The sequence below is a fragment of the Lepus europaeus genome, chromosome 18 (genome assembly GCF_033115175.1).
Source record: "Lepus europaeus isolate LE1 chromosome 18, mLepTim1.pri, whole genome shotgun sequence".
Lineage (NCBI taxonomy): Eukaryota > Metazoa > Chordata > Mammalia > Lagomorpha > Leporidae > Lepus > Lepus europaeus.
Window position 1 is genome coordinate 59,608,191 of NC_084844.1, and position 12,448 is coordinate 59,620,638.

Sequence of the window (12,448 nt, forward strand, 5' to 3'; positions counted from 1 at the left end):
GCCATCTTCTGCTGCTTTCCCAGGTGCATTAGCAGACAGTTGGAGGCCACGACCAGAGGCAGAGGTTTAATCTGTTACACCACAATGCCGGGCCAGAGTCGTGATTCTTAATCACAGTTAAACCTCAGAATCACTTGGAGAGTTTTTCAAAAGCACAAATGTGTGAGCCCCAGACTCTAGTCCCACAGGATCAAAATCTCCAAGGGTAGACAAAATATGGGCCTGCATATGAGGCTACTTCAAAAAGTGCATGGAGGGGAGGGTGCTGTGGAGCAGCAGGTTAAGCTGCTGCTTGGGATGCTGACATCCCATACAGGGAATTTGACTACTGTGCTTCTGTCCCAGCTTACTGCTAATGCAGCCGGGACCCAGATTATGATGCAAGTACTCGGGCCCCTGCCACCCACATGGGAGACCTGGATCAAGTTCCAGGTTCTTGGCTCTAGCCTGGTCTACTCTTGGTTTGCAGGCATTTGGGGAGTAAACCAGTAGATGGAAGGTATCTCTCTCTTTACCTTTCCCTCTTCCTATGGTACTCTTATCTTTTAAATAAATGAATCATTTTTAAAAAATGCATGAAAATGTACATTATGATACACATAATATGCATGGGCTCTCTGCCTATATAACCAAAGCAATGAGTGCTCAATGATTCTCAAGGTAGTATTTCCACCTGTACCATCAAATTAGTAAGCCTCCTTTTTTTTTTTTTTTAAAGATTTATTTGAAAGGCAGAGTTACAGAGAGGGAGAGAGGGAGAAAGAGAAAGTCTTCCATCTGCTGGCTCACTCCCCAGATGGCCACAACGGCTGGAGCTGTGCCAATCTGAAGCCAGGAACCAAGAGCTTCTTCCGAGTCTCCCACACGGGTGTAGGGACCCAAGGTCTTGGGGCATCTTTTTTTTCTTTGACAGAGTGGACAGTGGACAGTGAGAGAGAGAGAGAGAGAGAGAGAGAAAGGTCTTCCTTTGCCGTTGGTTCACCCCTCAGTGGCCACTGCGGCCGGCGCACTATGCTGATCCGAAGCCAGGAGCCAGGTGCTTCTCCTGGTCTCCCATGCCAGTGCAGGGCCCAAGCACTTGGGCCATCCTCCACTGCATTCCCAGGCCACAGCAGAGAGCTGGCCTGGAAGAGGAGCGATGGGGACAGAATCTGGGGCCCCGACTGGGACTAGAACCCAGGGTGCTGGCACCACAGGCGGAGGATTAGCCTATTGAGCCGTGGCGCCAGCCCCTTGGGGGCATCTTTTACTGCTCTCCCAGGCCATAGCAGAGAGCTGGATGGGAAGTGGAACACCCAGGACTCGAACCAGGGCCCATATGGGATGCCAGCACTACAGGCTGCAGCTTTACCCGCTATGCCACAGCGCAGGCCCCGTAAGCCTTCATTCTTACACACCAAAATAAACTTATCTTTTAAATCCATTTCCCACAAACTTTTTCAAGTACTGTTGTATAGCTCAACAGCTTCACAGGTGGCTTAACCACCTCTCCCTATTAAGAACATCTTTCGGCTGGCACCGCGGCTCAATAAGCTAATCCTCCGCCTAGCGGCGCCGGCACACAGGGTTCTAGTCCTGGTCGGGGCACCGGATTCTGTCCCGGTTGCCCCTCTTCCAGGCCAGCTCTCTGCTGTGGCCAGGGAGTGCAGTGGAGGATGGCCCAAGTACTTGGGCCCTGCACCCCATGGGAGACCAGGATAAGCACCTGGCTCCTGCCTTCGGATCAGTGCGGTGCACTGGCCGCAGCGCGCCGGCCGCGACGGCCATTGGAGGGTGAACCAACGGCAAAGGAAGACCTTTCTCTCTGTCTCTCTCTCTCACTGTCTACTCTGCCTGTCAAAAAAAAAAAAAAAAAAAAAAAAAAAGAAAGAAAAAAGAACATCTTTCTTTGTTCTGTCTACCTGCAATTCTCCAGAGCATTTAATTTAATTAATTTAAATGCTATCAGAGCATTTAAAGTTACATCTGTTCAAGTCAGTCACCTACTTAAAACTCCTCGCTAGTTCCTCGTGCTCTAGTCTGGGGTAGTAGCTGTCTATTAAGGAAATGAATCAGAATCACCAGGGAAGCTTTAACAAAAACTCCATATGGGCAGGTTCTGCCCCGGCAGTTCCAATTCAGCATGTGGGGCCTGAGGGTTTATGTCTGTCAGTGCTGTATTATGAGAACACTCCTTAACTTCCTTTTATTTTTCTATCCATTTCTCTCAAGGAGCTTATAGGAAGGAATGACTAGTCTAGGGCTAGATTTGTGTGATCCCTGAGTCCTGGCCAAAAGAAAAAAAAAATCTTAATAATACCTTGATATTTCTAACAGAAGTTTAAAAGCTTCACAAAAGATGATCTGTGTTATTTTCAGTCTTAGCTATATGAGGATCTAACCACAGTGGGAGGGCCCGAAACCTGCTCTGGACATTAATCATATGATGGTTTCTCTGGTGTGTCTGTGTTGACTTTTAAGGGTTCAGGGACAATACAACCATATATGCAACCGCAATATATCATAAAAACAAAACAAAGTAGGACTTGTCTCCTTTGGTTTCATTGTTTTCAGGCATGGGGCTGTATCTGGAAATATCCAAGGGATATTTGTAAAAGTTCATGGAGAAATGGGATGAAAATATAATTTTATTTTGGTGCAAAAAACCCTTCAACTCTATGTACAGTTTTCCCATTAAACACATTTTTCATGAATCCTTCCAATGCACAGATTTCAAATTTTTTTATTGCACCAAAATAAATGGATCTTTAATTCACTTTCCATGAACTTTAAAAAAAAAACAACAAGATTTATTTGAAAATCAGAGTTACACAGAGAGAGAAGGAGAGGCAGAGAGAGAGAGAGAGAGAGAGAGAGAGATGGGGGTCTTCCATCCACTGGTTCACTCCCCAGAGGGCCACAATGGCCAGAGCTGTGCCAATCTGAAGCCAGGAGACAGGACCTCCTTCCAGGTTTCCCATGCAGGTGCAGGGGCCCAAGGACTTGGGCCATTTTCCACTGCTTTCCCAAGTCATAGCAGAGAGCTGGATCAGAATTGGAGCAGCCAGGAATTGAACCGGCACCCATATGGGATGCCGGCACTGCAGGTGGCGGCTTTACCCACTACGCCACAGCGCCGACTGCTCCATGAACGTTCTTAAGTACCCTTGTACAGTGGCGTTGGCACCTAGGCTTCTAGTTGCATTCCCAAGCATGACTATGACCACTGAGAACAGTCTGGGTGACACTAACGCTCTACGCAGTACTGCACATCAGGCCCACAGAATGGAAAAAGAACAGTCAACCCTGATGCCAACCTATTAATCGAGGTATAGAATACACAGTGAATTCTCATTATTTGTGTTACTTAAATCAAATTGCTGTGCACACTGAATTAGCAAATGCTGACCTGCTGCTCCTAGAGGAAATTCAGGACTAAGTTCCTGCAAGAGTCTGGTGGCAATATTTTCAACTGAAACGCCATTTGCATTATATAGGTTCATTTGCCAATGGCCCTGTAAAACAAGTGAGCCTCACCAGTGTTAGAATCCTGCTATTACCTTTCCTTATAATACTAAGCATGTGTTTTCAACTTCCTCCAGTCTCCCGATCTGAAGAACCTGCCTGGCCTGCCAGTTTAACTTTTCGCATACCTTATGGGGGAGCCTGAGAGTACTTGCCATGTTTTAACATCTTCCTGACCCTGGGCAATGCGAACACATATTTCTTTGATGTTCAGCCTCCTAGTGCTTTTTTTTTTAAAGTTGGTTTTCATTTCATGAATCTACAAATTTAGCCACATCTCCACCTCTCCCATGCCTTCATCATGCACTACAGCTGTTACCTTAGCAACCTTATGGGCAGATCAGAGATGTACTTCCTGGAGGTGCTATGTTGTTGGTTAGCACTGAACTAATACCCAACAGCACAACAGCTCCCACTGGAAGGAAGTTTACCTGAGACACCTGTTTTCTCTCTGAGGCTTGTCACAGCCTCTTGTGCTCAGGAACAGCAGACAGAACTTTAGCACTGTGCTTGTGACAGCCACGTAAATAGGAAAATCGCCAAAAAAAAAAAAAAAAAAAAAAAAAAAAAAAAGGCACAAAAATGCTAAAAACATGGTACTAAATAGACCATGAAAAGAACACTAGCTTTCAGTATGAGAACTAAAACAAGAAGGCAGAGTGTCTCTGTTTGACTTCAGTTGGAACCTTAAGTGTCAGATGACTCAAATTTTTCATCCCTCTGTGTATGCCCAAAAATAATTGTGAAAGCGCTGTAACGATTTGGGGGCTACAAATAAATTCTGATGACAAGTGAATGCAATATGGAATTCTCAGGAAACCGAACAAGCCATTTTTAGTATTGGCTAGTGTCACTCAAAGCTTTGTGCGTTGATTCTTTTGCTACAACAGCAAAATGCACTAGAAGTGATGCTTTGATGAGGCTTATTTGGACAGCTCAGGCAATGTTTGATTAGTCTCTTAAAATTTCCTCTCCCTATTCAAAGCAAACTGAGTTGATAAATAAGCCACACATTGATGCCTCTTCAGTGGGTAAGTGGTCAACACGTGTCAGTCACCTGATACCCTACCACTGACAGGAGACAGGCTAGAAGTGCTTTCTCCACAAAAGCACACACTGTTCACTCCACTCTGACCATCTCTCATCCATCAGATCTAAAAGTCAACACACTGGCAGTGCTTGAGAACTGCAGCAAACAATTTGCCCTAAATAATTCTCAGACCCTGAGTGCTACCCTTAGGAAAAGTCCTTGCGGATTCTGTCCTAGTCATAGCCCAAAGGTCCCAATACACTGTCTCAAAGTGCCACACGGTGCCTAGAGAGGGGCAGCAGTGCGTGGCTCATGCAGCATGCACCTAACATACCCAAAACGCATCTGGTCTTTTTCAGACACCCTACACTGTTGACTCATGGTCAACAATCCTTTCTTCTGTCACCCAGTGTTTTTATCTAGTTTAAGAGATTAATTATAGTTTCTTAAGTGCTATTCTTCCTGGCCTGGAAGATTACAGAACACTCAAAATAGAGTCTTCCTAACCCCAAAATCTACATCCTTAGAAACCCTTCCGGGATCACCACAGTTCCAGGTCTCTTTAGAAACCTGCTCACGCCTGCTGCGCGCCTTGCCTGGGTGTGACTTCACTTACTTTCCAGCTCACTAATGAGCTGATTGTTATGTAACTTGACGGCCCGGTGCTGCTCCACCTGATCTTCCAGCTCAAATATGGTCTCTTTCATGTCTTTTATCTCCGCGTCACTCTCCGATGCTTTCTCTTGCAGCTTCAGGCTGGTCCTGCTCAGCTGTTCTGCTTGATGATCACATATTTCCTTCAGGTAAGAGTAGTCCTTTTCCACCTAGAACAGAAGGAAGGAAGGTCCCCTGGTCAGTTTAACAAGAAAGTCCCTTCAAATCAGCAGCAGGCTCCTCGGCACAGTGGGGAAGGTTGCTCTTAGCAGGTGCTGTTTCTAGTACTCCTGGCCTCACAAACAGCCAAGACTAGGAATATTCAGAGAAACATGATGTATGTGTCCAAATGGTGGGATTCTGTGCCCCTTCTACAAGTAGAAAGGAAGCTGTACACATTTAAAGACCCTTCTGCCCCACAGCTCGGTAGAACATGCTTCCTGGGAGGTGCTGGTCCTGTACTGGGAGCGGCTGGATGTGGGTGGCCTCACCTCGCATCTGCTATAGAACAGTGCCCTCTGCTGGTGGAATGATGCCCCTGAAACCTGACCCACCTACAAGCCCCAAATCTGCAGCCTTGAGATGCTCCAGAGGAAGACAAGGCCAAATGTGCCCATTGCCAGGGAGGCACAGCACACAAGCCAGAAACAAAAAAGGAGCACAGTATGGTTATTTCACCCAATTATTACACATTTAAATATGCAGAAAAGCACCAAAAATAATAACCATCCATGCAAACCGTTTTAATCATTAAGTTTTGCAACATTTGCTAGATCTTTTTAGTTTAATAAGATCTTTTAAAGCCTCAACCTGCCCTCCCATCCTCAGAGGGTTTATACAAAAATTAACATGTAGTGGTTCCTTGGTTTTGTCACTTTTACCCTGTGTGTATGTGCCCACGGTTGGACGGCATTGTGCTAGATTTTTTAAATTTATTTTTATTTTTTTATTTGACAGGTAGAGTTATAGACCATGAGAGAGAGAGACAGAGAGAAAGGTCTTCCTTCTGTTGGCTCACCCCCCAAATGGCTGCTACGGCCGGCACTGTGCCGACCCGAAGCCAGGAGCCAGGTGCTTCCTCCTGGTCTCCCATGCAGATGCAGGGGCCCAAGCACTTGGGCCATCCTCCACTGCCCTCCTGGGCCACAGCAGAGAGCTGGAGTGGAAGAGGAGCAACTGGGACTAGAACCCGGTGCCCGTATGGGATTCCAGCGCCACAGGCAGAGGATTAACCAAGTGAGCCATGGCGCCGGCCCCGTGCGGGATGTTTTGACACTCTTACCCAAGTGGAGGTACAACCACCCCATCCTTCTGCAGTTCACCGATTACCCTGCATTGTCTAATATGGTATGTGCCTTTGTCCTGTATGCTACCACGCTTTTTATGTTCTGTGACTTGTTTTTAACTGTGTTTCTGAGACGTACCCATATTAATACACATTGGGTTAGGTTACTTTAATTGCTGTACATTAGCATTTCACTGTCTGAATATACAAATTATTTTATTATTGTGAATGATGCTGCAATAAGCATCATTATCTCTTCTATTATCTAATAAATGTTACTAAATAGTTATGCATTTGCCAGGTAATCTACGCTTCATACCAAATAAGTTTCTTCCTAGATTTTTTGGGGGGGAGGGGCAGAGAGTGTCTTCACAAACAATATAATTTTTTCAAATGTTTTTAAAAAAATTTTTTTAAATGTATTTGACAGGTAGAGTTATAGACAGTGAGAGAGTCAGACAGAGAGAAAGGTCTTCCTTCCGTTGGTTCACTCCCCAGATGAACGCTACGGCCGGAACTGCGCCGATCTGAAGCCAGGAGACAGGTGCTTCTTCCTGGTCTCCCATGCGGGTGTGGGGGACCAAGCACTTAGGCCATCCTCCATGGCGCCAGCCCTCTCAAATGTTTTTAAACTCAATGTCAGGTACAAAACATTCTGACTGCGGCTGGCGCCGTGGCACAGTAGGTTAATCCTCCGCCTGCAGCACTGGCATCCCATATGGGCGCCGGTTCTGGTCCCGCCTGGGAAAGCAGTAGAGGATGGTCCAAGTCCTTGGGCCCTGCACCCATGTGGGAGACCAGGACGAAGCACCTGGCTCCTGGTTTCGGATCGGTGTAACTGTGGCCATTGTGGCCATCTGGGGAGTGAACCAATGGAAGGAAGACTTTTCTCTCTGTCTCTCCCTCTCACTGTCTGTTAACTCTACTTCTCAAATAAATAAAATCTTTAAAAAAAAATACCTTCTGACTATAAACGCTATGGGACAGGGATCTTGTCTATTTCATCACCACCTGCAAGGTCAGATATAAAGTACTGAATGAACATTTCACGAGTGAATGGGTGGAGAAATACTGGAAGGCAGTAGAGCAGTTTTTCATTTTTCAACTAGGAAGCTGTGATAAAGAGAAAGGAGGGAGGAAGGGAGGAAGGGAAGTAACAGAGAGAACCAGTAAGCAGAGCACACCGCCCGCATCAAGGATAAGCATTGCTATCTGAAACTTGTATTTCAAGGATAAAAGCATGTGGCTCTGGAACGCAATATAAAATGTAACATTACAGGTTGTGGTCCAACAAGTTTGAAAGCTGTTTCGGTATATTAAAATAGCTCAGGGTACAAAGTCTGCAGACAGACTGCCAGGGTCTAAATCCAAATTCTACCCTGTCAGCCCTGTATTGCTTTAATCCTTCTGCCCTAGCTTCCTCATCTAAATAACAGGACAGTTCAGTGAAATAACACACCTAAGAGAGTCTGTCACAGTGCCTGACACACAGAAAGCACTCAATAAAAGCCATTCTTGGGACCAGCATTGTGGCACAGTGGGGTAAGCTGCCAGCTGAGACAACAGCATCCTATATGGGCGCCAGTGCAAGTTCTGGCTGCTCCATCCAATCCAGTTCCACGTTAATGTGCCTGGGAAGACAGCAGAGGAAGGTCCAGGCGCTTGGGTCCTTGCCACCCACGTGGGAGACCTGGATAGAGTTCCAGCCTCCTGGCTTTAGCCTGGCCCAGCCTCAGCCATTGTGGCCATTTGGGGAGTGAACCAGCAGATGGAAGATCTAATTTTCTATCTCTCCCACTCTCTAACTCTTTCAAATAAATAAATAAATCTTTTTTTGAAGCCACTATTTTCCTCATAATGACCTATGTCATATACATAATATTAAATAATAATATAACATGGGCCCATTTGGCCAAGAAAATCACCATATGTGGAAAAGACCGCAAGCCTTACATCTTAGGACAGCTGCTTTGTTTAATAGAAGATGAATTTTAAGGAGAAAAGCAGCACTGCATTTTTTTTTCTCAAATCAATAATCTTTTATTGCATTATTGAAATACCACAAGACACAATCTGGGTTCTTGTTTCTGCAGCCGGATAACTTTTAGGTCTTATTCATCAGCCTGCTGAACTGTTCCTTTTTCAGAGACATACATACCATCCAAAAATTTTCTGATATCTTTATTTTTAACTGTTGTTGCCTGCTGAATCAAAGCAGCTGAATTTGAAACAAGTTCAATGTCATTTCCTTCAAGCACTAATTCATCTTTCTGGGCTTGAGACACTGAACAGGCAACACCTGGCCTCATCCGAACCCTTCGGATGTACTTTTCACCCAAGAAATTTCTGATTTCAACAAGAGACCCGTTCTCTTGAATAACCACGTTGATGGGGAAGTGAGCATACACAGACCTCATCTTGTAACGGAAGCCCAGTGTGACCCCCTTGATCATATTCTGTACATGACTACAGATCGTGCGAACAGTTGCCAGTTCCTTTCTATTTCCCCACCATTTGTCAACCCGGAGCCTCTTCTTTTTCTTTCCCAGGAGACTGAGTTCCACGTTGATGTGATTGAAGCCCCTCCGCAGGGTTCCTCTGGGCCCCTCCACAATGACTGCGCGCCCCTTCAGACTGATGTCGACATTTTCTGGGATGTCGACAGTCTGATTGCTGAGAATGGTCTTCATTCTCGCAGCAGATGCGGCAAAGAGAGCACTGCACTTCAGTCACTGTGAGCATGTCTGAAAGCATCTGAGAATCAGGAATGGAAGAGAGCTTTGAGCCTTCCCGCCTGAAGTAGGCCGTGGTCCTCCACAGAGCTGGCCAGTTCTGCATCATGGAAACTTCAGGCTGAGGGCCTGTCACCTGGAGTCTAGACATACCCGTGTGCTTTGGCTGGAACTACTGCGGGGCAGGAGCAAAACTGGGGACTAGAACAGAGTAACCTGAGGGTTGAGCGGCCTGAGAGGCTCCAACCTCCCTTCACTTCCCAAATGCTGGCTCTTGTTCACTTTGGGGACCAAATGGTGACCTGGGGGGCCACTGTGATGGGTGTGGATGCAGACTGCTAAGGTTGGCAAACCTACAAATGAGTAATCTGTTTCTAATACAGCACGTCTCCCTTCTGGATTCTGGAATAATTTTCTCAAGTTTGATAATATATGCCAGAAAGTTCTTTCAAGAAAACAAACAAGAAAATAAATAAATAGCCCTTAAATAGCTTCACTTCTCACAGGCACTTGCTAGGTAACAGGCAGTTGTTTTTCCATCCATTTTACACATTAACAAGGAGAGAGGGAGAGAGAGGGGGAGGAGAGAGAGAGAGAGAGAGAGAGAGAGAGACTAAATCACCTGAAAGGAATAATCCAGCATACCAAGTAGATGAGACCAAATCCCTACATTTCCATGACTGTTATGTTAAGAGTTCTAGGTTGCCTTTATTCATCTGCAAAGCTTCTTTAGCTCAGGAATTACACAGTCAGACACCTAGCAAAATGATTTTCAATGTCTTCCTCAAAAAAAAAAAAAAAAAAATCAGGGACTGCTATTGCAACACAGCAAGTTAAGCTGCTGCCTGCAACACCAGCATCCCACATGACAGCACCAGTTCAGTCCAGGCTGCTCTGCATCCAATCCAGCTCTCTGTTAATGTAGCTGGAACGGCAGCAGAGGGTGGCTCAAGTGCTCATGCCCCTGCCACCCATATGGGAGACCTGGATGGAGTTCCAGGCTCCTGGCTTTGGCCTGGCTCAACCCCTGCCATTGTGCCTATTTGGGGAGTAAACCAGAGGGTGGAAGATTTCACTTTTCTCTGTCTCCATCTCTCTCTCTCTCTGCCTTTCAAATACATAAAATAAATCTTTAAAAAAAAAGAAGAAGAAGAAGAAATCATGTTCATGCATTCCAAGCAAATCCCATCTTCAAAATTCAACTTCTTTGGAAACGGGGCCATGGCATTGCATTACAGATTCAGAAGAATTTCCCAGGAACACCGGTACTTCCTGGAGAGGGCAGTGCAAGCCTTTTCTGATGCTGTGACACTGCTGAGGGCAGATGGCAGCAGAGGCCACTCAGGACTCCGCTGAAGCTCTGTGGCCCCCAGGACATAGGGCAGTTCTGAGATCAGAAGGACTAGAATATTAGCAAGTGTCACTACCTTTCCCTCCTGTGAGACACTGAATTTAGGGTAAAGATACCACATAGACTGGGTTCCCTGGGAAATGCTTCAAGATAGAGATGTGCATGCAAGAATTTGTTGAGGAGTGCTCTGGGACAGAGAAGGATGCAGGACCTGGCAGAAGCAACAGCATAACTGCAAAGCTGTTGCATAAAGGCCTTGGCTAATCCCATGGGGAGCTCTGCACTTAGCATTGCCTCAGATGGACAAGGGCCTGGGCCTTTATCCCTCCAGTGGGTTAACCATAGATGTGGCTACCTGGGTAGCTCTACTCAGCAGAGGGCAAGTCCTGGAAGGGAGCCCCAGCTGGGCACCATGAGCAGGGGGGAGGCTTGGTGCGCCTCTACCTCTGCAGACACTATATGAAGTGTAGTTTTTTCATAATACACATTTTTCCAGGAACTTTTTGAAGGCCCATCATATGCATAGATTTCAAAATATGTCTGCATCACAATAAACTTTTAAATTCCATTTTCCATAAACGTTTTAAGGTATCTTTATATGTAGTTTTCTTTGGTTGAGTGTGAGAAACAAGGAAATCAACCTAGAGATATCCTACATAAACCAGCCATAAGAACAGAGAACGTAGAATAAAGAGAATAATAGGGTAACAGGTTCGCAGTTAATCTAGCAATGTTATCAATATATGAAGAAACAAAACTTCAGTTTATTAAAAATAAAAGTATAGTGTGGGGCCAGCACTATGGCACAGCAGGTAAAACCACCACCTGCAGTGCCAGCATCCCATATGGGTGCCGGTTCAAGTCCCAGCGGTTGCACTTTTGATCCAGCTCTCTGCTATGGCCTTGGAAAGCAGCAGAAGATGGCCCAAGTCCTTGGGCCCCGGCACCCACATGGGAAACCTGAGGAAGCTCCTGGTTCCTGGCTTCGGATTGGTGCAGCTCCAGCCATTGTGGTCATCAGGGAGTGACCAGCAGATGGAAGACCTCTCTCTCTCTCTCTCTCTCTTTTTCTCTCTCTCTCTCTCTGCCTCTCTGTAATTCTTTCAAATAAATAAATAAATCTTTTTTAAAAAAATATAGTGTAAGATAAAAACATGCTCTAAACAGTTCAATGTTATAGTTAATTTTAGTTGGTTTTCATGACAAAGATAGGATCATGAGGATAAGCCTTGGCTTTGAGAAATCATTTAATGCACACCTACCAAAAACATAGAGACAGATATCAAGTGGGCAAATATCAAGTCAGGTCAGTACAATAAACTTAAAACTATTTTTTGTTTATTTGAGAGGCACAGACAGACCAAGAGCTCCCATCTGCTGATTCACTCCCCAAATGCCTACAACTGCTAGGGCTATGCCCAGGTTGGATCCAGGAGCTAAGAATGTAATTCAAGTCTCCCATGTCAACGACATGGGATTACCTGAGCCACCAACACTGTATCTCAGGGTCTGCACTGGCAGGGAACTGGAATCAGGAATTGAACCAAGGTACTCCAATGTGTGAAACAGGTATCTTAACTGCTGGGTTAGACGCCCACTCTATCGATATAATAAATTCTGAATAAATTCCATTATAATAAAAGTTTTGTATATAGTTCTATTAGAAACCAGCAAAAGCAAGGAAGATATTTGGCTTGTAAAGTAAACCCTGCATAACTCCATCTTATATGGTTGTCATTTTATTTGGACTTTGATGGAATTTGGTGATTATATTGTCCATTCAATAAATTATCTTTATGCTTGACAAAGAGAGGTGAGTGGTGCAGCAGTTAAGTGGCTGGAGGCGGGGGGTGCTCATATTGGGGTGCTTGGTTTCAGCCATGGCTCCTCAG

General features: G+C 45.4%; 2 protein-coding genes across 5 annotated transcripts in view; both read right to left on the reverse strand.

Moving 5' to 3' along the window:
- SPECC1 (sperm antigen with calponin homology and coiled-coil domains 1) overlaps positions 1 to 12,448 on the reverse strand; it is a 192,425-nt gene that overhangs the window by 109,829 nt on the left and 70,148 nt on the right. For all 4 annotated transcript variants that reach the window (XM_062215713.1, XM_062215714.1, XM_062215712.1 and 1 more), the window contains exon 3: positions 5,151 to 5,358. In XM_062215713.1, the coding sequence (XP_062071697.1) occupies positions 5,151 to 5,358 (208 nt within the window). The remainder of the gene's footprint in view (positions 1 to 5,150; positions 5,359 to 12,448) is intronic.
- Positions 8,555 to 9,183, reverse strand: LOC133776627 (large ribosomal subunit protein uL6-like). Its single transcript, XM_062215716.1, has one exon. The coding sequence runs from the start codon at positions 9,161 to 9,163 to the stop codon at positions 8,585 to 8,587; it is 579 nt and encodes a 192-aa protein (XP_062071700.1). The 5' UTR covers positions 9,164 to 9,183; the 3' UTR covers positions 8,555 to 8,584.

Bases quoted from the DNA above. Each gene is read 5' to 3' on its own strand.
- LOC133776627 (XM_062215716.1), bottom strand. From the start codon at position 9,163: ATGAAGACCATTCTCAGCAATCAGACTGTCGACATCCCAGAAAATGTC.